General features: G+C 35.2%; 1 protein-coding gene across 1 annotated transcript in view; it reads left to right on the forward strand.

The window, feature by feature from the left end:
- The window catches only part of LOC109051020 (protein MON2 homolog), a 33,174-nt gene that overhangs the window by 6,401 nt on the left and 1,499 nt on the right, over positions 1–25,274 (forward strand). Inside the window, 33 exon segments of the mRNA XM_042715882.1 lie at positions 1,345–1,408; positions 1,485–1,566; positions 1,745–1,790; positions 1,828–1,959; positions 3,258–3,387; positions 3,476–3,595; positions 4,895–4,971; positions 5,109–5,252; positions 6,190–6,344; positions 7,511–7,650; positions 8,157–8,310; positions 9,436–9,623; positions 10,987–11,068; positions 11,209–11,390; positions 12,606–12,718; positions 12,964–13,068; positions 14,176–14,256; positions 14,682–14,755; positions 14,887–14,977; positions 15,072–15,173; positions 18,132–18,242; positions 18,343–18,518; positions 18,774–18,936; positions 19,042–19,335; positions 19,659–19,857; positions 19,932–20,566; positions 20,903–21,046; positions 21,740–21,757; positions 22,927–23,055; positions 23,955–24,145; positions 24,225–24,285; positions 24,417–24,540; positions 24,833–25,040. Coding sequence (XP_042571816.1) covers positions 1,345–1,408; positions 1,485–1,566; positions 1,745–1,790; positions 1,828–1,959; positions 3,258–3,387; positions 3,476–3,595; positions 4,895–4,971; positions 5,109–5,252; positions 6,190–6,344; positions 7,511–7,650; positions 8,157–8,310; positions 9,436–9,623; positions 10,987–11,068; positions 11,209–11,390; positions 12,606–12,718; positions 12,964–13,068; positions 14,176–14,256; positions 14,682–14,755; positions 14,887–14,977; positions 15,072–15,173; positions 18,132–18,242; positions 18,343–18,518; positions 18,774–18,936; positions 19,042–19,335; positions 19,659–19,857; positions 19,932–20,566; positions 20,903–21,046; positions 21,740–21,757; positions 22,927–23,055; positions 23,955–24,145; positions 24,225–24,285; positions 24,417–24,540; positions 24,833–25,040 — 4,715 coding nt within the window.

Raw genomic sequence — 25,274 nt, forward strand, 5'->3', positions numbered from 1 at the left:
AGAAAGTGCTTTATTGCCAAGTGTGCTTACAATACAAGGAATTTGTTTTAGTGACATAAGCTTCCAGTGCACAGAGACAACAACAACACAGAGAAAAAATAAAAAAAATGCAAATAAATAAATTGTATGAACAGTTGTGCTATAGATGATAATGGAATAGAATAGAGTGAGATGCAGAGATGTACTTGGATGGAGGGGTAACAAATAAATATAAGGGTATTGCACAAGTGGGGAACATTTAAACATATAAAGGTTTTAATGTAGGACTTGGTTTTATTCATCTGGATTTAAATAAATCATTAAAAGTAGAAAAGTAATTTATGGATTGCAGAAAGGGAAAATTAATACATTTGTTGTGATTTTATTTAATTTTATTTTACTTTTTTGGGGGGGATATATTGGAACCACGATGGTTATCAAAATCAGTGTTTTATTAAAATTTATTTTTGTTATTTTAATATAATTGATATACTATTAATTAATTAGTATCGTTGATGTACTATTATAGTTTTTGAAGAATATTTTGAAGTAGATTTTATTTTTATGTTTTCGATTTTCATTTCAGTTTTAGTTTAAGTTTTAGTAATTTTGTCTTTTTTTTTTTTAATATGACTTAATAGTTTTTTTTTTCTTTCTTTTAGTTTATTTAGTTGCTAGTATATCGGCACCATATCGGTTACCAGACAATATCAGTGTTTTAATTAGATTTAAAAAATATTTGTATTATTTCATCTAATAATTTTTTTTTTTTGTTATTTTATTAATATACAATTACAGTTGATATTTTTAATTTAAGATTATTTTTTTTAAATAATAATTTTAGTTAAAATGTTAAGTTTGCTGTGTGTTTTTGTCATTTTTATATATATATTTTTTTAAAGCAGACATAACACACATAGTTTCTGCCAATCTCATGTTAATCTTGAGGACCTATAGAGTAGTATTGCATAGGGGTCGACCGATTATCGGTGCCGATATTAAGCTTTTTTTATGGTTATCGGTATTGATCACTTTCAAAACCCATTTGCCGATAAAATAATTTTAAAGCATTTAAAGAAAGTTTTTGTCAGAGCCCTTGTTGTTCTTAATTTTGACATTCATTTTCATTTTTACACCAGACATATATATCCGTTCAAAACTTTTGTGTAGTGATCGTCCGCAAGCTGTAACATTGACATTAATAATAATAATAATAATACTTAAATTCATTTATTGTATTGTAGCATATGGTTTTTTTTGGGGGGGGGGTTAATGAAGTATTTGTAACATTGGACATTTATCGTTTATTGGCCATAACACATTTAAATGTCTTTCTTTTTCCTTTTTTTTAAAATCTGTCTTCAGGCCGCAGAGTCTGGCATCGTCAAGATCAAAACCATCGCTGCTAGAAACACAGACATCCTGGCAGGTACGAGTGCGTGATGCTGAGGTGGTGCGTGTTATAAGTATGACCCATGAACTCTATTGTGTTGATCTGCCATCAGCGCTGAAGGAGAACAGTTCAGAGGTGGTCCAGCCGTTCCTCATGGGCTGCGGAACCAAAGAACCCAAAATCACCCAGCTGTGAATCACCCAGCTGTGTCTCGGCGATTTTGAGAGTCTTGTGTCATGTAGTGGTGTTGTAGGTGGTCAGAAAACACACACAATTCAACCAGGAAGCTCAACTGTGTATCCAGTTAAAGCATTAGCACATAAATCAACAATATAGAGCATTCTGTGTATCTTAGAGCCCCAGCTGAGACGTCACTGCACTTATTATGAGGGTTATGAGCCACGATTGAGTCTCGGCGGTGAGAGCGATCGATGAGTTAATGAGTGTGTTTGCAGGCGGCGGCGGGGAACATCATTAACATGCTGTGGCAGCTGATGGAGAACGGACTGGAGGAGCTCAAACTGCTGCAGACGGTTCTGGTGCTGCTCACCACTAACACCATCGTACACGATGAAGTGCTGTCCAAGGTACGGCACGCGATTAAACGGAGCCTTCACACACTCAGCGGCTGGTTATAAAGGGCTCGTTTAGTTTTCAAGAGCTCATGAAAACATGTACTATTTTAAATTATAAATCGAGAGGAAATTATGTATTTTTTTGTTGTGGCATAATTTTTTGGTTGTCAGCCAATATCAGGGTTTTAAATATAATTATAAATATTTATAATATAATATTTAGTATAAAAAAAATAATAATAATTTATGGATGTGTACGAGCCTGTTTTCCAGTAAAAAACAAACAAAAAAAAAACCTGTAATTGTGACTTTTTAATTCAAAATTCCAAACAAAAAAAACTGTATTTTAATTTGTAATTTTTTTTATAAAGTATAAAAATCCTTATCTATAGCCAATATCAGTGTTTTGATTATATATATATATATATATCATAATTTGTAATTTTTTTTATAAAGTATAAAAATCCTTATCTATAGCCAATATAATTTTTTTGTTTTTTTTTTTTTTTTTTTTTATAAAAATCCTTATCTATAGCCAATATCAGTGTTTTGATTATATATATATATATATATTTTTTTTTATATTTAATACAATTCTGTAATTGTGACTATTTCAGAATTCCAGTTTTTTATTTTCAAATAAAAAAAAATTTTATTATAAACATTATTGTAGCATATTGTTGAATATAAGCAATTTATTTAAGATTTTTACTGTATTTATTTTTTTCTTTACAAAGTACAACAAAATAAGTCCCCAGCCCCAATCAGCTATTCATCAGGGTTTTTAGAAAATAACTTAAGCGAATAATTATCTACTAAAAGTTCAATGTTGGATTATACGACATTTACCACAGTCATGGATAATGTTAAAAAATGTGATTCCCAGGTTAGGAAAAATCACGGAAATTAATAAAAATCTTACAAAATAATATTCATGGTTTATGTAGCGAATACAAATATTTATAGTATTTTCAGCTCTAATTTTTATTACATTTTAAATAATGAGTTGCTGCTTATGTTTTATCTCTTAAAACGAGTCCTTGTCCATAAATCTGAAATGATGTGAAGCTCGTGGAAAAATATAGAAATTCAAAACCTGTGGAAATCCTGATTTACATATTGAAATTTCAGAGGCGCAGTAGCGGAAATAACCTGTTTAATTCTGAGTAGAGCCCTGTTAATGAATGTCAGAATGAAAGTCCTGCACAAACAAATACCTTCAGTCCTTCTACACTGTTGAACTGAGTTTTTAAGGACATCAATATCAAACAGAGTAACCCTCAGCCTGTTGCTTTTGTTTCTCATCTCAGGCCATCGTTCTGTGTTTCCGCTTGCACTTCACTAAAGACAACATCACCAACAACACGGCGGCTGCCACCGTCAGACAGGTGGTGACCGTGGTGTTCGAGAGGATGGTGGCAGAGGACGAGAAGTTCAAAGGTGGAGGAGACGTTCTGTGTGGCTTGTCCTCATGAATCCAGACCCCTGCTGTCTGCTGCTTTATTTATGTTCTGTCCCCTCGCCGCAGGTCTGACCGAAGAGCCTCCTGCTGTCCAGGGCAACAGTAACCGGCGCTCCGTCATCACCCTGAGACCCAGCGCTAAAGACGCCTACATGCTGTTCCAGGTCAGCTCTTCTTTCTGTCGCAGTGATACTGGGTCCAGGACCCACATGCAAACTATGAAGATATGTGTTACAGTGACCACAGCTGTGCAATTTAAATAGAAAAAAAATCAATCAACATGTTAAGTATATAATTACATTTGCTTTGTAATAATAACTAAAATAAAAAAAACTTATTTCTTAAGTAATATAATATAGTTTATAAGATTGACTGTAGGTTGTTGGCAACTTTTAATGTAATGATATACTCAAATTAAATGATTAATTGTGGTTAATCGTATCCAAAATAAAAGTTTTTGTTGACATAATATACGTAATAAAACAGTTACTCACACTTGTGTGTTTGAGATTACAGTCGGATCCAATATAGTCACACAGCATCGTCTTTCAGTTTCAGTCTTTCTGAAAGTCCTGCATTGAATTGTGCTGTGTTTGAAATGAATCTGCGATGAAATGAAGTGAACGCAGGACCGAGTTCTTACTGACGCAGTCTTCATTAAAAACAAAGTTCATCCAGTCTTTCCTAATGTTGGGACCAGAAGGAAGGCAATGCAAAGACTGTGTTTTTCCACAGCTTGGTTGGTAGTGAAGAGTGTTTTTTTTTTTTGAGAGTATATATTTATTTTTTTTTTTTCTTCGGACTATGCATTTGCTAAATAGGCAGTGTTTTAGAATTAATGGGCGGGGCTAAATAGGCAGTGTTGTAGAATAGGTGGGCGGGGCTAATTAGGCAGTGCTGTAGAATCGGTGGGCGGGGCTTAATAGGCAGTGTTGTAGAATCGGTGGGCGGGGCTAAACAGGCAGTGCTGTAGAATCGGTGGGCGGGGCTAAACAGGCAGTGCTGTAGAATCGGTCAGTGTAGTCAGTGGTGTAGAAGCAGGCATTGGTCATCTTCAGCGGAGGCGGGGTTTAGCAACACTATTACATCATAAAGTGGCACATTCCACAACCTGTTGTTTTGGCAGATTGGCTTCAATATAAGCTGTTTTTAGAGTAACGAAAAAAAAATTAAGTTCTGAAACTTACAGGATGCTTCAATAGTACAACAACCTCTTATATGTCAATAGATTATTGTATTTTCAGTTTTTTAAGTTAATTTCAATTTTTATGTTATGTGAATCTTTTAATTTTTATATTATTATTATGTTTATGTATTTTCATATATATACACATATGAAGTTGAAAGTAAATATTGTCTATTCTTTGAGTTTTCTATCCATATAAATGTGCCGTTCTGTGTGATTTTTTTTATTATTTTGTTTTTGTTTTCATATAAATGTCCTACTGGTTAGTGGGAATGAACCGAGATGACCCCCCCGGGAAGAAAAAAAAACCCCCCCCACTTTCGGCCTGGAGCTGCTGGAATCAGTTTTAAATGACTTTCCGGAAGTTTTCCTGCAGGTAATCCCTACACATCCCTGTAAAAACAAACATTCCTGAAAGACAGATGGCAAATATAAAAGAGGAGGTGATTCGTTGTTAGCATGTGTAACTTCCGATAGCTATCTATCTTTTCCTTTCTCCCTGTCTCTGTGCAGCATCAGGAGTTCAGTTTCCTGTTGAAGGAGCGCGTGTGTCCGCTGGTCATCAAGCTGTTCTCTCCCAACATCAAGTTCCGTCAGGGCAGCAGTAGCAGCGCGTCGTCTAGGGCGGCAGTGGAGGAGCGTTGTTTCCCGGTGTGCGTGGAGAATGCCTTACTTCGTCATCTGTATTAATAATGCTGTTGTTACGTCTTGGTGGTGCATAAGAAAATTCTATGCTGCAGTGCCTCACAGAAATCACCTCAAGTCCACCTATAATCTTAGTGAAGCTTTCTTGCACCAAAAATGTCACAGTTTTACTTATTAACAGAGAGCTGTTTTAAGGCAAGACAGGTTTTTTTTCATGCACTGGTCATGCATTTGGCTTTTTAAAATGTCTTGTTTCAGACGAGTGAGAAGAAAACATTTAAATTGTATTGTGTCTTGTGTTTTTATAATGGGGTTTGTTCATATATCATTCACCTGATTTTATTAATTGCAGTATTTTCTGATTTATGGAGTGGTAAAAAAGAGAAACTCAGTGATTCAATCTTCAGTTTTATGTTCTGAAAATATATGCAAATGTGTGCATATTTAATGCATAATTTCCATATAAAAAAAAAAAGCATTTCAGAAAACATTATGCAAAAAAAAAAAAAGTTTGCATTTCCTAATGCAATCAATCAACTAGGAAAATATGATGATATCTATTAGATAATTTTATTTACTCTATGCACTTGGGGTGTTTTGCCTAAAAGTTGCTTTTTAAATATGCAAATGAGCTTTGTTATGATGCATAATGTTTATCAGGATGAGTTGCTGAATATTAAAAAGGTGTTGATATGTAAATGTAGGCAGCCGTATCTTATTGAGCTCAGAACAGTGAATCATTTTCAAAAGAGCAAGAAAATTCTCTTTACTTATTTAATATATATAGTTTAATGCATCTTATTGCTTTAATGTTGATATATTGGTGTGTTGGAATTGCTTGTGGTGCACTTCTGTGCTGGAAAACATTTTCAGATATCCAGCACTACAGATGCAGAAGTTGTGACTGGTGTGTGTGTGTGTGTGTGTGTGTGACCATGATGTACTGCAGTTGAGGTGGTTGTGTTTTGTGTGTTGTGTGTGTGTTTTTTTTTTTTTTTTGTGTGTTGTGGAGTGTGAGATCTTCCTGTCTCTGCTGGTGGTGGCCGGTGGAAGTCCCGGACGTGCAACCGTGCACAGACTGTGTGTTCAGCCGCATTTACTGCGGTGAGCGCTGCACACTCACACACGTGTGCTTTACTGACATGCTATTCTTTTAATGCAGATCTAATGTTGTTTTCTGTCTCCTAACCCTAAACCCAAGCAATGTTATTGTTAGCTTAAACTAAACCTTAAAAATCATTTTTATCAATTGAAGTAAACTGAAGTAAAATACAATACACATATTAAAAGAAAAAAAAAAGTAAAAACTGACATAAAATAAGTTTAAGTTGACGTACTAAAATCACTAAAAGTAAAACTTCTATTATTTTAAGTTATTTTTTTTTTATTTTATTGTTTTTAATTTATTTATTTTATGTTTTTTTTTTCTGTATTATAAATTTTAATTGTTACGGTTTTTTTGTTTGTTTATTATTATTGTTTATTTATTAAGCATATTTTTTAATTATATATATTTTTAATTTTTTTTTTTTTATTTTTAAAACCTAATTTATTTGTTGTATTTTTTTATATTAAATAAAATATCTGTTGAAGTACTAGTAAAATTACTAAAACTAAGTGAATATGGCATTCATAACATCTAAAAACAATATCCATTCATATGAAATTTTTATTTATTGGCTTAGCATAACATTTTTTTTTGTTATTAAGTCATATAATATATAAACAGTAATATACAATCAATTCTAATACAATCTAATATAACCGTATCATATTAATTATAATCAGTAACATGCAGTAAATTAATATAAAAAATAGAATATATATAAACAGTAATATACAATCAATTATACAAATAAATCTAACACAATCAAATTTTATATAATATAAAAACTAATATACAAAAACATTTACAAATAAATATAGTAAAATATATTAAACCGTAAGAAACATTTTTTATTAAAAAAATTACGTTTAAATTTTCCTTTAAAGAAATATTTTGTTACAAAACAGAACCATTTAAACTAGTGAAGGGTGACTAAAAATGGCATTTATAATCTCTAAAAACAATCTTTCCATTTTAACATAAACTCTTGTTTTGACGGATCTTTAGATACAAATGATATATTTCATAATATAATATATAATATAAATATATAATATAATATAAAAGGCAAGTTTTTATAACTGAATCTATCAGTTTGCCTGCAGTCATGAGATGTGTTTGTTCTTCTGGAGTTCATACAGATCATGTTACTGTGTGTGTGCAGGTCTTTCTGTCAGTCGTACGACATGAAGCAGCACTCCACCAAAGTCTTCAGAGACATCGTCAACGCTCTGGGCTCCTTCATCCAGTCCCTGTTCATCCTCCCCAGCGCAGGAAACCCCTCGTCCACCAGCACGCCTGCAGGTCACTCACACACACCCAAGCACACATGTGCACACGCATACACACACACACACACACGCACGCACGCACACACACACACACACACACACAGGCACACACACACACGCACGCACACACACATGCGCACACACACGCAATCATGCACACACACGCACACACACACAGGCGCACGCACACACACAGGCACACACACACGCACACACACAATCATGCACACGCTCACACACACGCAATCATGCACACACATACACACGCACGCACACACACACAGGCACACACACGCACACACACACACGCGCACACACATGCAATCATGCACACACACATACATGCACGCACACACAGAGACGTTCACAGCCCGAGACTCGAACCATTAGGCCACGACTTCCCCATGCACTTGCACATGCACACACACACACACACACACACACACACACACTTTTCATGTTTTTGACACTTGTTATGACTGATTGTGTCATGTAAAAGTGAAACTGTGTCTGTGTCAGGTGGGTCAGTGTCGGGGTCGCAGGCGTCGGGTCAGGGAGGTCCAGGTGCAGCAGGAGCAGGGTCAGGTCTGATCACACAAGCTGCGTTTGAGTACCGGGGCACCTGGATCCCTCTCATGAACGTCAGCGTCCAGGGCAGCGCCAAAGCCACCTAGTGAGTGACCACACGCTTCAGTCGTGACTAGTCTGTACTCGGGATGTGGGAGACATTATTTAGAAAAAGTCTAGTCGACAAACTATTTGTTTACATTATTTTTTGCACAATTATGTTTTGCATTATATTTTTGCAAAGGCTGTGTTCAAATTACTGTCGTGCTACTGTTAATATTAATACATTACTTTGAAAAACTCTAGTCAACCAACTATTCTTTAAAAAACAAATTTTGCACATTTGTTTTGCTTTTTATTTTTTTTTAAATGTTCAACTCGTGTTAATGTTGCATTTTTTAAATTAATAGACATACTTGTCATTTACATTTTTTTTTTTTGCACATTTATGTGTTGCATTATATTTTTTCAAAGGCTATATTCAAATTACACTCATGATAAAGTTGCGTTTTAAAATGAATCCATTAGTATACTAGCTGGCACACTAGTCATTTACATTATAATTATTTAATTTGTTTTGCTTTATATTCTTAAATGTCATGCTAATGTTGCATTTTAAAAATTAATACATTATTTTTCATAAGTCTAGTCGACATACCGATTGTTCAACTTTTTTGCACATTTATGTTCTGCTTTACATTTTTAAAAACATTCAGATTACATTTACAAATTTAATTTAATCCAATTTAATACATTATTCTGAAAAAGTAGTCAACATACTAATTATTTACATAAATATTTTGCACATTTATGTTTTGCTTTTTGTTTTTACAAAGGCTATATTCAACTTTCTGTTGTGATAATGTTGCATTTTAAAAATTAATACTTTTTAGTAAAAGTCTAGTCGACATACTATTCATTTACATAATTTTTTGCACATTTATGTTTTGCATGATATTTTTTACAAAGGCTGTATTTAGATTATTGTCTTGTTAATGTTACATTTAAAAAAAATATAATAGACGTTTACATTATTATTATTATTATTATTATTATTTTCTGCACATTCATGTTTTGCTTTTAATTTTTCCGAAGGCTATATTAACATTAATGCCATGTTAATGTTGCATTTTAAAAATTAAGACATTATTTTGAAAATGTCTAGTTGACATGTAAATGTGTATGATCTGTTTCCAGCAGCATTCAGTGTGTGAGTTGTGTTTCTCCTCAGTCTGGAGATGCTGGATAAGGTGGAGCCGCCCTCCATCCCAGAAGGTTACGCCATGTCTGTGGCCTTCAGCGCCCTGCTGGATCTGGTGAGAGGAATCACCTCCATGATGGAGAGAGAACTCAACAAACAGGAACAGGAAGCCGCTACGAGGGAGGAGGCGGAGCCTGATGGTCCTCCACAGGAGCCCAGTGAGTGCACGCTGACGTCACGTTGGTTTGTTTGTGTGCTCGAAGACAGCGCTCTGACGTTATTATCACTCCAGACGTCTTTGAATCTCTCAGCCTGAAGTATTCCTGGAGAACGTCTCTGTAATAAGAAACTCCAGTGTGTTGTAAAATATAGTACATGTAACGCTTTGAAATCAGGTTCCATTAGTTAACATGAGCTTACAATGAAAAATACTTGTTTAATATCAGTTAATATTCATTTTGACTTTTACCAATGCATTATAAAAATCCAAATGTATGTGTAATTATTAATTATTGCTCTTGAGCTAACATGAACTAACATTGAACAGTTGTGATAATTATTTTTTATTACTTTTTATTTATAATTAATACTTTTATTAACATTTAAAAATGTATTGGTCATTGTTAGTTACTGTTAGTTAATGCATTAATTAACGTAAACTTAAGGATCTTATTGTAAAGTGTTACCTGTTTAACAAATGAAAATGCAATAATTTTACAAATAAATCTAATCCAATATAATATAATGTAATATATAAACAAAAAATACAATACATTTTACAAAAAAATCTAATCCAATAGAATAGAATAGAATATATAAACAGAAAATACAATAAATAGAAAAAAATCTAATTTATAAACCGAAAATGCAAAAAATTTTACAAATATAATATAATATAATATAATATAATATAATATAATATATAAACAGAAAATGCAATAAATTTTACAAATAAATCTAATCTAATAATATATAAACAGTAACATAATTCTTAAAATCTAATTCAGTCTAATCTAAAATAATATAAAAATATAATAAAATATATAATATAATGTATAATGTAATACAATAAATCTTACAAATATAATATATAAACAATTATATATAATAGATTTTACAAATTAATCTAATATAATACAATACAATATAATATAATAAGATATATAATATCAGTAACAATACATTTTACATTTATAAAATATAATATAATACATAAACAGTAACATACAATAATTTTTACGAATGAAATCTAATTTAAAACACTGTGCTGTTGTTATATGTTTCTTGTAATTATTATAGTAAGAGTTAACTGTATAATCACAAGCTGCTAACATCATTAACCACAGCAAAGTCTGACCAAATATAGTATAATATAAAGATAAAATGTGTAAAGATGATGTGTCTGAATGATTCAGACAATGTGTGCGATGTGATGCTTAACCTTGAAAAATAATTCTGATAATGCAAATGACTTCTGGATTTATTCATAGGGAAATTACAGATATATGACGGTTCCAAGTGAGTAAATGTGGAGGAAACCTGCTGAGTGTGAATCTGTGTTGATGCTGTGTGTGTTTGCAGAGGCGCGTGAGGTTTGGGAGGAGATGGTGAGCGCCTGCTGGTGCGGTCTGTTAGCGGCTCTTTCACTGCTGCTGGACGCTAGGTACAAAACTATACACAAATCTTCATATTTTATCTCTGTGTGCTATATTTGACATCCTAATGTTATTGTAATAGCTGGAGTTCCTGTAGTTATCATGTATTAGTGCTGGAGACTGATGATATTTGATGTGTTTGTGTCAGTACGGACGAGACGGCCACAGAAAGCATCCTGAAAGCCGAGCTGTCCATGGCGTCTCTGTGCGGTCGTCTGGGTTTGGTGACGCCGCGGGACGCTTTTATTACGGCTGTGTGTAAAGCGTCTCTTCCTCCTCACTACGCCCTCACCGTCCTGAGCAGCAGCGCCACCAACCTCTCCAATAAAGGTACGAGAGCGAGACGAAATACAGCTGATGATGAGCAGAGAAGCAGATCACTGCAGCTGTAGTGCGGCATTTACAATATCGACTGCTCATTTTTAATCGATCTTCGTTTTGATGAACACAGATCAGATCATTTCGTTTAATGCATGAGAAAAACTTCACTAAACACTGTTTACCTGCCATCAAATAATCACAGTAAGCTAAGAAACAAAGTCTCCGTTTTCAGATTCTCTCAAAATTCACAAATCATGTAAAAAGGCCATATTTGCTGAATGAAATCCAGTGCTCGTTTCTTACTCATTTTGAAGTGCTGATCACAAAAATAGTGCATTCTCAGAAAAATAAATTATAGAAATGAATACTTTTATTTAGCAAGGATGCTTTAAATGAATCAAAAGTGATGATTCAGACATTTGTAATGTTATAAAAGAGTTCTACTTCTGATAAATGCTGTTCTTCTGAACTTTATTTTCATCAAAGAAACATGAAGAAATTCTACTCTGCTGTTTTCAACATTGATAATAATCAGAAATGTTTCTTGATCAGTAAATCATCATATTAGAACGATTTCTGAAGATCATGTGACACTGAAGACTGGAGTAATGATGCTGAAAATACAGCTGCACATCACAGAAATACATTACAGTTTAACAGAGATTCACACAGAAAACAGCTGTTTTAAATAGTAAAAATATTTCACAATTTTACTGCTTTTGCTGCATCTCTGATCAAATAAATGCAGGCTTGGTGAGAACTGTTACTGGTTAAAAGATTTTGACTGATTGAAATTTTAAAAAATCCTCTTTCTTATTTTGTGAAAACTGTACATGATGGATTTTTTTTATTTATATTTTTTAATTCAGCGTCATTAAATTAGATAGTGTTTTTTTTTTTTTTTTACAAATCAATAGATTTTTTTTTTTAAGATGCAGGGTCATGCAGTTATTAAGCTATTATCTAAAAACATTTGTTTTAATGTTTTGGTAATAAATTGATTTTGGTGCATCACTGGCCACAAGTCTTACAACCTGTGTGTGTGTGTGTGCGTGCGTGTGTGTGTGTGTGTGTGTGTGTGTGTGTGTGTGTGTCTGTGTGCGTGCGTGTGTGTTCTTGTGTGAGTGTGTGTGTGTGTTTGTGTGTGTGTGTGTGTGTGTGTGTGCGTGCGTGTGTGTCTGTGTGCGTGTGTGTGTGTGTGTGTGTGTGTGTGTGTGTGTGTAGTGTACTCTATCCAGGGTCAGAGTGTGCAGATGGTCAGTCCGTCCAGTGAATCTCACCAGCAGGTGGTAGCAGTGGGTCAGCCGCTCACCGCTCAGCCGCAGGGCACCGTCGTGGTAAATCACACACAGAACATTCCCTGGATTTCTGTTGCTTTTATATAATGTTAGTTATGGCCGAGCGACAGCCTTCTGGACTCACAGTGCAACAGTTACTCTTGAGCTGCTTTCTTTAGTTCTACATTTTGAAGTGCAGCTGAATATTTTCCAGGTTGATTACAAGGCCTCTCTCTCTCTCTCTCTCTCTCTCTCTCTCTCTCTCTCTCTCTCTCTTTCTCTCTCTCTCTCTCTCCATCCGTCAGCTCACAGCGAAGAACATTCAGTGCATGCGGACGCTGCTGAATTTGGCTCATTGTCATGGTGCTTATCTGGGGTCCTCATGGCAGCTGGTTTTAGCTACACTACAGGTACAGGAACATGCTTTAATCGCCGGAGCATGCACACAGCTGTATCTTGTTCTGGACCCAGTTTTACCAGTGACTGACCAATCACAATCCAGAAAACTTGTACGATAAAATATGTTTATTCATTGTATAGGGATGTGATTTTATTCCATATTTATACAGGTTTCCATATTTTTCAACGTACGACCCACGTGAATTGTGAAATGCAAACTGCAAGCCATTTTTCAAATACATTAATGCAATTCATCCATAAATAGGGAGGTTTTCCTTCATTTTCTTTGTCCTTTTGCTGATGACATACCTAATGCAGTCTAATCTAATATAACAATATAACATATTTGTAATATAATCAGTAGCACAACACATTTTATAAATAAATATATTTAAATATAGGGTTAGGGATATATAAGATTTATATAAAAACAGTAACATATAATACTTTTCACACTTTAATATATAATATATCATAAAGTAATATACAATAAATTTTACAAATGAATCAAATATAATACAATTGAATATAACTATATAATATAATCAGTAACAATAAATTTGACAAGTAAATATAAAATGTAAACATTAAAATACAATACATTTTTGCAAATAAATATTATATAGAAACAGTAATATACAATACACTTTACAAATAAGTATATATAAATGTATACATACAAATAAATCTAATCGAATATATACTTAAAATTTTACAAATAAATAAAATGTTTTATATTTATGTTTGTGTGTGTGATATAATAAATTAAAATAATTTTAAATAAATATAAAATGTATACAATATATTTTACTAAATAATATAATATGTAAACAGTAACATACAAAAAAAATTACAAATTAATATAACCTAATATAAGATCTATGGTTTAACATTTGAAAGACAAATAAATATTAGTATTGTAATTTTTCTGCTGGTCTTTAAAAGTATTATTATTAATATTAATTTAATTATTTATAAATACCTTTTTATTTTACAACACAATGTTATAATGGTATTATATAATATTCATATTAATATATATATTTTTTTAATTAATGTATTTTTTTTTTATTTATTGTATTGGCATTCACTCATTTTTCTCTCTTTCTCTCTGTAAGCATCTGGTGTGGATTCTGGGTCTGAAACCCTCTGTTGGTGGAGTTCTGAAACCTGGAAGGGCTGTGGAGGGTCCGAGCACGGTAAAAAACACTCATATCACCTGTTCAAGGCCTAGTGAGCTGCCTACCTAGAAAGCATTTTGAGCATCACAGGCGCTTTCTGAGACTGCAGCGTTTGTGTGCGCCATTGGCAAGCTGCTAGACAACAGGGTTTATTTGAGGAACGAAATAAAGGACTGTATTAAGTCAGCAGCATTTTTAGGCATCATAGATGTTTTTTTTGTCTAGTAGGAAACACTTTACCTGAAGATATTGCTGCAAAAAATATGCAACTTACTAGGACTCCTCATAAATGTTTACATTAATGCATTTAGGAGACGCTTTTATCCAAAGTGACTTACAAAAGAGGATCAAAAACACTATTATCTAGATTAGGAAGCAAGTTAGAGAAGAGGATGCTAACTGTTAATGACATTCTAATGGAGATTATTTCTTTTCTGTCGCAGGTTTTGACCACAGCGGTGATGACCGATCTACCCGTCATATCAAATGTCCTGTCCAGACTCTTTGAAAGCTCACAGTAAGAATCCACCAGCGTCAGAATAGAAATAATTCAGTTTGTTTTATTAACTTAGTATCAAATCCATGAGTGTCACTGAGTGTCAAGTGTTCCTGGAGCTCAGTTGTAGGTGACTCTGTGTGTGGTTGTAGATACCTGGACGACGTGTCTCTGCATCACCTGATAAACGCTCTCTGCTCTTTATCCATGGAGGCCATGGAGATGGCTTACGGAAACAACAAGGTGCGTTCAGGTGCTAAGGTTAATTACAGATCCACTTCATCCCAGTGGAATCCTCCAGCTGTCATCTTTCTATCGCTCTTGTCTCTGCGGTTAGGAGCCGTCTCTATTCGCAGTGGCCAAACTGTTAGAGACCGGACTGGTTAATATGGACCGGATCGAGATTCTCTGGAGGCCGCTGACGGCTCATTTACTGGAGGTGAGACCACACCAACGGTGCAGATGAAACAAACTGTTTCTACACTGTTTAGTCTTCTTTGTCCAATGGTTTTAGTCTTATTTATTTGTCTATTTAAACGCGAAGTTTGTCCATTTTTGAAAATTATTTAATTTATTTATTTGTTTAAATTTATTTATTTAAATTTATTTTATTAATTCATTTTTATTTATTTATATACTGTTTAGTCTTGAAGTTGTCTTTGTCTTTTTGTGTTCTAAATAATTAATTTATTATTTATTAGTTTGTTTATATAATTTATTTATTTAAATGTATTTTATTAATTAATTAATCTTTTTATATATATATATATATATATACAGTACAGGTCAAAAGTTTGGAAACATTACTATTTTTAATGTTTTTGAAAGAAGTTTCTTCTGCTCATCAAGCCTGCATTTATTTGATCAAAAATACAGAAAAAAGAGTAATATTGTGATTATATTATTACAATTTAAAATAATTGTTTTTAAATTTATCATACTTTAAATTATCATTTATTTCTGTTATGCAAAGCTGAATTTTTAGGATCATTATCACATGATCCTTTAGAAAATCATTCTAATATGATGATTCATTATCAAAGTTGGAAACAGTTCTTCTGCTGCTTAATATTTTTTCAGAACATGTGATACTTTTTTAGGATACTTTGATGAATAAAAAGTAAAAAAAAAAAAAAGTAAAAAAAAAAGCTATTGTTTTTAAAATATTAATATTTTGTAATAACAATATACACTACTGGTCAGTAATTTGGGGTCAGTATTTTTTTTTTCTTTCTTTTTTTTTTAAAAAATAAAATCAATACTTTTATTCAGCAAGGATGTGTTAAATTGATAAAAAGTGATAGTAAAGAAATTATATTATTAGAATATATATTATTATAATTTTTTTTTATTTGAATAAATGCAGTTCTTTTTAACCTTTTATTCATCAAATATATTAGACAGCAGAACTGTTTCCAACACTCATAATAAATCAGAATATTAGAATGATTTCTAAATGATCATGTGATAGACTGGATGTTACATGTGACACTGAAGGCTGGAGTAATGATGCTGAAAATTCAGCTGCGCATCACAGGAATAAATTATTTTTTTTAAAGTATGTTCAAATATAAAACTATTATTTTAAGTTGTAATAATATTTCACAATATTACTGTTTTTTCTGCATTTTTTATCAAATAAATGCAGGCTTGATGAGCAGAAGAGACTTTTTTCAAAACATTAAAAATAGTAATGTTTCCAAACTTTTGACCTGTACTGTGTGTGTGTGTATGTATATATATATATATATATACTGTTTAATCTTGGTCATTTTTGTCCATTTGTTTTCATTTATATTTATTATTTATATATTATTTATTTACATTTTATATATATAAAATGTGCAAGTGAGGGAGTATTGAACGGAGTTATTTTTGCTGCTTTATAGGCAAGCAGCTGAAAAAGAGAACACATATGTATCAGGGTATTGGATCCGGGCAGCTCTTAAAGTGACAGGAGTCTAATATTCCTGCTGTCTGTCATTCATGTTGATCAAACAACAAAAGACAGAAACTCTCTCACTGCTCTTGACCAAATCACTTCTGTAACTTTAATAAGAAGAAATATATATTTAATTTACACAATATGCAGTGTTTTTATAAATTTGATTACTTTATACAATGTATGTAGCATTTCTTATTATAGTATTAGTTTTTTGTGATATTGACACTGGTGACAAGAATTATGACATTTCTATGGTTTTTTAAAAATAAATGATATAAAGACCTTATTTAAAGCAAAAATAACTATATTGTGATATATATAATGTAACGGTGCGATAAAATTACTCATATTGTGATATAAGATTTTGGTCATATCACCCATCCCTAGTTTAGCGTTAATTTTTCTGTGTACTTAAGCTCTAATCACTAGTAATATTGCTTCAGGTTCTTGAAAAACCACTAATAATGCTAAAACAAACATTACTAATATCAGTACAGCTAATCAAAGTAAATAACTTGTAATGAGTCAGTGTTCATTTTTAATATTTGGTGGGCTGCTCTGATCTTTCCGGTCCTTGTCTGCTGTACTCACACTTCTTCTGTAGTTGTATAAATGCTAAAGCACGATTCATGTCCTCATGTTGTCTTTTTCCGTCTTTTTTCCTTCTCGTCTCTTTCAACTTGTCTGTTTTGTAGAAGGTAAGTGCTGAGCTTCATTTTTCGCTTCAGAAATCCTTCCATTCTTTTTGAATCGCTCTGTCATCCACCATCCTTTATGAAATTGTCTCTTTCCGAGTTCTCACAGTGTTTTCAGGAATGAATCAGCCTCCTGTTGTTGTGTTAATCAGATGTTTTTGTTTTCGAGCTGATCTCGTCTGTCACACTTAAGTTTTTCACATGACTCACAAGAGTATCGTGCAGCGTTGACCAGAAGATCACAGAACGGCTATGATACATATTCTCTGAATGTTATTTTATATCTTCAGCTGTGTGTTGCACAACTTCAGAAAGTCAGCAGTAATTGGAGTCAAAGTTTAAACAGTTGTGTTAGGCTGTTTGCACCAGTTTAATGAATTGGGGAATGTTAATGCGAATAATTTAAAAGGACTTGACAGTGATTCAAGGTGGCCACATTATTTTGAGATTATGAAATCATCTTCTTTTACATCCATTAAACACACTAAACTGTGATCTACCCAATAAACAATGTCTTTATGTTGTATGTAATTGATGGTTTCATTTGCATAATCATTTATTCTTATGACCATTATATATTGCTTTGCTTTTTTCCTTGTGATAATGACGTTATTTTGTCCATCCATATGTCTTCAAGATCCAAGTCTGTGAAAAATGTGTCCGGGTCATATTTCACTACAAAGTCAAGAACAATTAATAATAAAGATATTATGTATTGAATAAGAGCACGAAGCCTATTGTGGCATTATCTTGTCAGGTCTGTCAGCATCCTAATGCTAGAATGAGGGAGTGGGGAGCAGAGGCCATCACCTCGCTGATCAAAGCTGGGCTCTCCTTCAAACACGAGCCACCGCTGTCCCAGAACCAGGTAGAAATTCAATCAGATGATCTGAAATCAGTGCTCGTGCAGAGTTTGAGTTTGGTTGTTGATTGGACAGCACCTTCAACCAATCCCCTGTCCTCGTCAGAGGCTGCAGCTGCTGCTTCTGAACCCTCTGAAGGAGCTCTCCAACGTCCTTCACACCGATATCCGACAGAAACAGCTGGAGTGTGTCCTACAGATCCTGCAGAACCAGGGAGACAGTCTTGGACAGGGATGGCCTCTTGTGCTGGGGGTCATTGGAGCGATCCGCAATGACCAGGGGTGAGACACACTGCCTGACCTTGCAAAAAAGACCATTTTAGACCAGCAAGAATTCCCTTATTGGTCCAGGTTTGGTTATGTATGCTAGTGTTAGTTTGTTGCTTGGTCAATATGCATGGTCCTTCTTTTGAGGCTGGTTGACCAAGGAAGTCTTCACGATTTATCTAGTTAGCAGCTAGCATCTAACAATCACATTTGAAGTGTTTATCTTGGGAGAGTGTATCGTTTGTACTCAACACACCTTTCGTTCTGCAGTGAATCCCTCATACGAACAGCCTTCCAGTGCCTGCAGTTGGTGGTGACTGACTTCCTACCCACAATGCCTTGCATGTGCCTCCAAATTGTGGTGGATGTAGCTGGCAGCTTTGGGCTCCAGAACCAAGAGCTGAACATCAGCCTGACGTCTATCGGCTTGCTGGTGAGGAGTACTCCTAGTGTTGCTTGTTGGCGTTACCTTGAATGTTTTGAGTGTTCTTTTGAGTTGACTTAGTGGATGACCAAGAGTCTTCTTTTTTTCCTGCAGTGGAACATCTCAGACTACTTCTTCCAAAGGGGAGAAGCTATTACAGAGGAGCTGGAGAGGGAGGAAGCGGTTCTCTTGAAACAGGCCCAAGATAAAGGTGAACCTCTGAACCGACCCTTCCACCCTGCGCCACCCTTTGACTGCCTGTGGTTGTGCTTGTATGCCAAGCTGGGTGAGTTGTGTGTGGACCCACGGCCGGCTGTGAGGAAAAGCGCCGGCCAGACAATGTTCTCTACCATTGCTGCTCACGGGACGCTGCTGCAACCACCGACCTGGAACATTGTGGTTTGGAAGGTACTGGATCAGACTTAACCGGGGACCAAGTTAAACCCAGTTTAGTTAAAAATGTTTTGTTGGATTCGACTTGACCGGAGACCAGTTAAACCCAGTTCTAGTTAAAATTGCTTTGCTGGAGCAGACTTGACCAGGGACCAAATTAAACCCAGTTCTAGTTAAAATAGTTTTGCTGGATCAGACTTTATCGGGAACCAAATTAAACCCAGTTCTAGTTTAAATTGCTTTGTTGGATTAGACTTGACCAGGGACCAAAGTAAACCAAGTTCTAGTTAAAATCGCTTTGTTATTGTCGCTAATAACCAAACCTCTTTGCTCTGCAGGTTCTCTTTCATCTGCTGGACTGTGTAAGGAAGTCCTCCTCCACGGCCGACAAGGAAAAGATCGAATCTGGAGGTGGAAACATCCTCATCCACCACTCACGTGACACAGCGGAGAAACAGTGGGCGGAAACATGGGTTCTGACGCTTGCGGGCGTAGCTCGCATCTTCAACACCAGGAGATACCTGCTTCAGCAGCTGGGTAGGCATTGAGACATGTGGTTCTCAAAGACTTATCTCAGAATTTGGTTCTGAAAGTTCCATTCTTGCTTGCAGGTGACTTTTTCAAGGCTTGGGAAGTTCTGTTGGACCACATCCAGTCCGCTGCACTCAGCAAGAACAATGAGGTTTCCCTCGCCGCCCTCAAGAGCTTCCAGGAGATCCTCCAGCTAGTCACGCCCATTAAAGACACGGATAAACTCGATGCTCTCGCCGTTATGGACATTCCTCCTGTCCTTATGGAGTCTCTTCAAGGTTCTGGGCCAGGAAGACCCCTAGTCCGGTCTGATTCCCTTGCCGAGCGACTAGTCCAGCGCTACGGTGTGCAGTCTTCCCTTCCACCACCTGGAGAGGAGCTGGACGACTCGGCCCTCTGGTGGTCAGCTTGGAACACTTGGTACCGGATAGGAACCGAGTGCACGCGACCCCCTAGTGGTGGAACCAATAAACTAGTGTTCGTACCCAGTCAGCCGTTCCTGACGGCGCTAATACAGATTTTCCCAGCGTTGTACCAGCACATCGCAGGAGGGTTCAGCATGGAGGATCTCAAGAAGCTGGGGGTGATTCTGCATGGAGCCGTGTCGGTCCCCATAAGCTCAGACTCCTCGCCCTTCATCTTGCCCTCCTACACGGAGGCGGTGCTCACCAGCCTGCAGGAAGCGGTCCTGACCGCCCTTGATGTCCTTCAGAAGGTATAACACCTTTGGAATTTGGTTAATGAAGTGTTATGTTTCTAAGTGCACCGTCATGGGTTTTGCTTTGGGTTGCAATATTTGAGGTTGTTTTCACACTTGTTTGTTGATGCTGTTGTTTGGATTGAGAATATTTGCATTGTTCAAGGCACTAGCCAGTTGTTGAATGAGTAGACAAGTTATCCATTCAGTCCCATTCTTAGTATTTGCACCAACCAATCAAACAAACCAAACTCTGATGACAAGTGGACTCGTGTCTACACCAAAACAACCCTGAACATCATGGATTGTTTTTCTTTTTGGATGTTTGAATGAGATTGTATGTCGTTGTTATAGGCAATTTGTGTGGGTTCGGAGAATCTCCAGGTGATGTATCCCGCCATCTTTGAGCAGCTCCTGCTGTTTGTGGAGTTCTCCTGTAAACCTCCTCAGTATGGGAAGATGGAGACCAAACATGTGGCCAATGCCAAATACAACCAGGTGAGTCTCCGTCCTGTCCACTTCACATGGTCCTCACTTTTCACCATTCTTTTTTAATTTTTAAGATGGTTGGTTTGCTTTTGTTCTGTTTGTCTTTGACGTTGTTTTATGACTCACCATACATACACTCATCATCATCATCATCATCATACAACGGTCATTTCTGTGTCTATTTTCGGATTTGATGTAGTAGATGATCTTTGTTTCAGATCAGGAGTGCTTTGATGGTTTTGAATGCACACGTTTAAAGAAGTCTGCTCTTTTGTGTGTTAACAATGATGTCTTTATAGCGTTGTCTTTTTTCCTTTTCAGTTTTTATGTAGTTCTAGGATTAAAACATATTTGGTAATTTGGGTAGTTTGCATGGTGCGAAGTAATGTTTGAATACTTTGGACCATGTTTCTTATAAAATGCAATAATTTAAGGGTTCCAAACATTTAACGTTGTGGGTCAGTTAACCAGTTAAAACTATAAAACGGTAGAAATGTGAAATATTTAAATGTTAACCCATCTTTTAGGTTAGGTGCAAAGTATTTTTAAACGTGACTTTCAAACCAAATGTTTGTTCATCTTTGTTGTTGTCATTATAAGTAGTTTCATCAGTGTGTTGTGCGGTTGTGATCAGCAGTGGTAGTAAACATTTGTCTGCTCTTTTCTTGTTCTGTTTTTGTACTTCATACGGATCCACTTTAGATCCAACTGTTTGCACCGGTGAGTTCTTCCTCCCTCCCGCTTTCTTCCTCTAAATCTCTGTCTTTCGTTTCCTTTCTGCCTCCTTTTTCCCTTCGGCTGATTTCAGCCCCATTCAACTGCTCTTTAAGACAAACTTCGCTCTTTCATACTGTTATAACATTTGTTTTTCTTGATTTGTTTCCATCAGCCACATTTGTTCATTAATTCTAACAAAAAAATTTTTAAGAACCGTGTGGTGAAAAGTTTATACATTTGACACACTCATAGGGGAGAGTCTCAATTTCTTTCATGCCAACTCTCTAGCGCCACCAACTGGTATTTTTTTGTATACTTTTTAACATTTGAATTGAACGGTCAAGAAACAAAGACTAGCATACTACCATACTAGGTAGCATTTTAGTGCCATAATATTTTTAGAATAAAGTCAGAATTACGCAAATAAAGTTTATAAAAAATAAATAAATTTATTAATGCAAAAATTCCACCTACTCCAAAAACAAAACAAACAACAACAAAAAAAAGTTATATTTTTGGTGTTTGTGAGGTAAATGTTATGTTACGACTGTTATGACTATTCACAAGCTGTTTTATTGACCATTTTTGAAACACGGATTGATTCTTTTCAACAAAATGTTTGATATTCATTCATGTTTAATTCGTGCTGGAACTAGAAAAGATGATTGATTCACATGCCGCTTGAATTGATGCGAATACAGTTGAAGACACATTTATTGTTTTTCGTGATAAAATTGACAGAATTTAAAGGCTACAATTTGTGTTACATTAAAATTGTTAATTGAGACTTGAATAGACGATGAATAGACTTGAAAACTAAGTCCAAGTCTATTATTTCCAAGCATTATACCATCAATAAAACAGCCTGTGAATAGTCCTGTAATGTTATTTACATCAGAAAAGACAACAATAAGGAGCTTTGGAGGCCACATTAACCTACAACGTACAAAAGTGTTGAAGTGGAAATCTGTAGAGACTGTTTTTCCAGTCATCTGCTGTATTTAAGTTAACTTGTGTTACAGTTAGTAGGGATAAAAATTAGATTTTGGTTTGAACTGAGAACCCATCTGGTGACCGGATAGTATTACAAGTAATACAAGTATTTGGTTAATAATGCATCGTATTTTATATTCACTGTCTTTATTTTGTTGTTCTTTCCTGTTTGTGTCCAGGCGGAGTGGGTGGCCTTAAACTACGTGCCGTTTGCGGAGCGATCTTTGGAGGTGATGGTCGATCTGTATCATAAAACAGCTTGTCACAAAGCCGTCATCAACGAAAAAGTCCTGCAAAACATCATCAAGGTACAAAGCAAGGATCATCATTTAGATTAATGTTTATAAAACTGACTGAACGCAAAATATTTAATTGTTTTTTGGTCTGCTGTGAACAGTGCTGGGTAGTAACTGATTACGTCATTCCAAAAATTAATTGCTTCCAATCAGATTATATTACATTATAGTCAGATTACAGTTATTTTATTATGGATTACATTCACAATTTATTGATTCATCCAAGGTTTTTTTTTTCTTTTTTTTTTCTAAATAAATCTACCACTTATATGTGGATTTGTTTTTAAAATACAGTCTTAAGTGTCAATTTTTCGAAATTGAGATTTATACAGTAGATCTTCTGAAAGCTGAATAAATAATCTCTCCATTGATGTGTGGTTTGTTAGGAGGACAATATTTGTCTGAGATACAACTATTTGAAAATCTGGAATCTGAGGGTGCAAAAAAAAACTAAATATTGAGAAAATCATCTTTAAAGTTGTTCAGATGAAGTTCTTAGCAATGCATATTACTAATCAAAACTTAATTTTTTATATATTTATGGTAGGAAATTTACTAAATATCTTCATGGAACATGACATTTACTTAATATCCTAATGATTTTTGTCATAAAAGAGAAATGTATAATTGTGACTCATACAATGTATTGTTGTCTATTGCTACAAATATACCTGTGCTGCTTATGACTGCTTCTGTGCTGCAGGGACACATGTGTGTAATCCAGATTATGCTACTAACTACAATCTTCGTCATGTAATCTGGTTGTGAATTAGTTGTTTCGTTAGACATGATGTCTTTACGGGCATCTTAGTCTCCATAGGTGACCTGCTTTCGGTCGAGGCAGCTGGGTTTAAAAGCAGGAGCTCGCACGCACCGAGCAGAATCACTCCTCTCTGTTTCTCTGTGTTTAGACTCTGAGGATTCCTCTGGGTCTGAAGTACGCCTGTCCTGCAGAGAGCACCTGGAAACTGGCCGTCTCCTCTCTGCTCAAAGTGCTTTCCATTGGACTCCCTGTTGCCCGGCAACAAGCATCCTCAGGCAAATTTGACACAATGTGGCCGGAGCTGGCGAACGCCTTTGAGGACTTCCTGTTTACCAAAAGGTGTCCAACCCATCGTGATATACATTAAAACAGTGATCTCAGGGTCATTCGTACTCATTTTTCCTCTGGTATCCCACAGCACACCTCCAGATAATCGCTCCATACAAGAGTTCCAGAGGAATGAAGCTATAGATGTCCAGGTGATTTCATCTGACTGTCGATCCATATCTAGAATCCCTACATTATTTTTTAAGATAGATAGATATATTATTATTATGACTACTATTTATTAGTGGTAGGCTGATATATCAATGTTATTTTCTTCCTCTAGGTGGTGCAGTTGATCAGCACAGAGATTTTACCATTCGCCAATTTCATACCCAAAGAGTTCGTAGGTCGTATCATGAGCATGCTCAATAAAGGATCGATTCACTCCCAGTCGTCATCGTTCACAGGTACGGAGGGAGAACAAACGTCTTCATCTGATGCACAATGTGAAAACTGCTCTTAAAGCAACAGTTGAAGATTTTGTCATGTACTCACCCGAATGATGTCAGCCACGCTGCTCTTTTACATACAAAGACTGACGCTGTCAAGTTCATAAAAGCGTCATTAAAGTAGTCAATAAGACTTGTGCGATATATATTTCAACACTTCTGAAGTCATATGAGGAACAGGATGAATTTAAGGTCATTAAATTGTAAATCCCACTGGTAGACACTAACTGTCCCTTCTCGTCCCGGACAGAGGCTGAAATGGACATCCGTATGCGGGAGGAGTTCTCTAAGGTGTGTTTCGAGACGCTCCTGCAGTTCTCCTTCAGTAATAAGGTGTCGACGCCGCAGGAGGGCTACATCTCGCGTATGGCTCTGTCAGTGCTGCTGCAGAGAGCGCAGGACGTGCTCCGACGATACGTGGAGGACCAGAGACTCAGTGGACGCTGCCCGCTGCCCAGGTCTGCGTATAGCAACAGACTCAGATTTTTCAGCTTATGAAAAAACAGGCATAAAATTAAATATTTTTGCTTTTTTTTTTTTTTTTTTTTTTTTTGTAAAAAAAAAAAAGACAATTTTCTACTATTTTCAGTAATATTTACACTTTGCATTAAATATTTGTATATATTAGTACTGTCAAATGATTAATCGTGATTAAATGCTTTCAAAATAAAAGTATTTGTTTACATAATATA

Source organism: Cyprinus carpio, chromosome A25 (genome assembly GCF_018340385.1).
Source record: "Cyprinus carpio isolate SPL01 chromosome A25, ASM1834038v1, whole genome shotgun sequence".
Classification (NCBI taxonomy): Eukaryota; Metazoa; Chordata; class Actinopteri; order Cypriniformes; family Cyprinidae; genus Cyprinus; species Cyprinus carpio.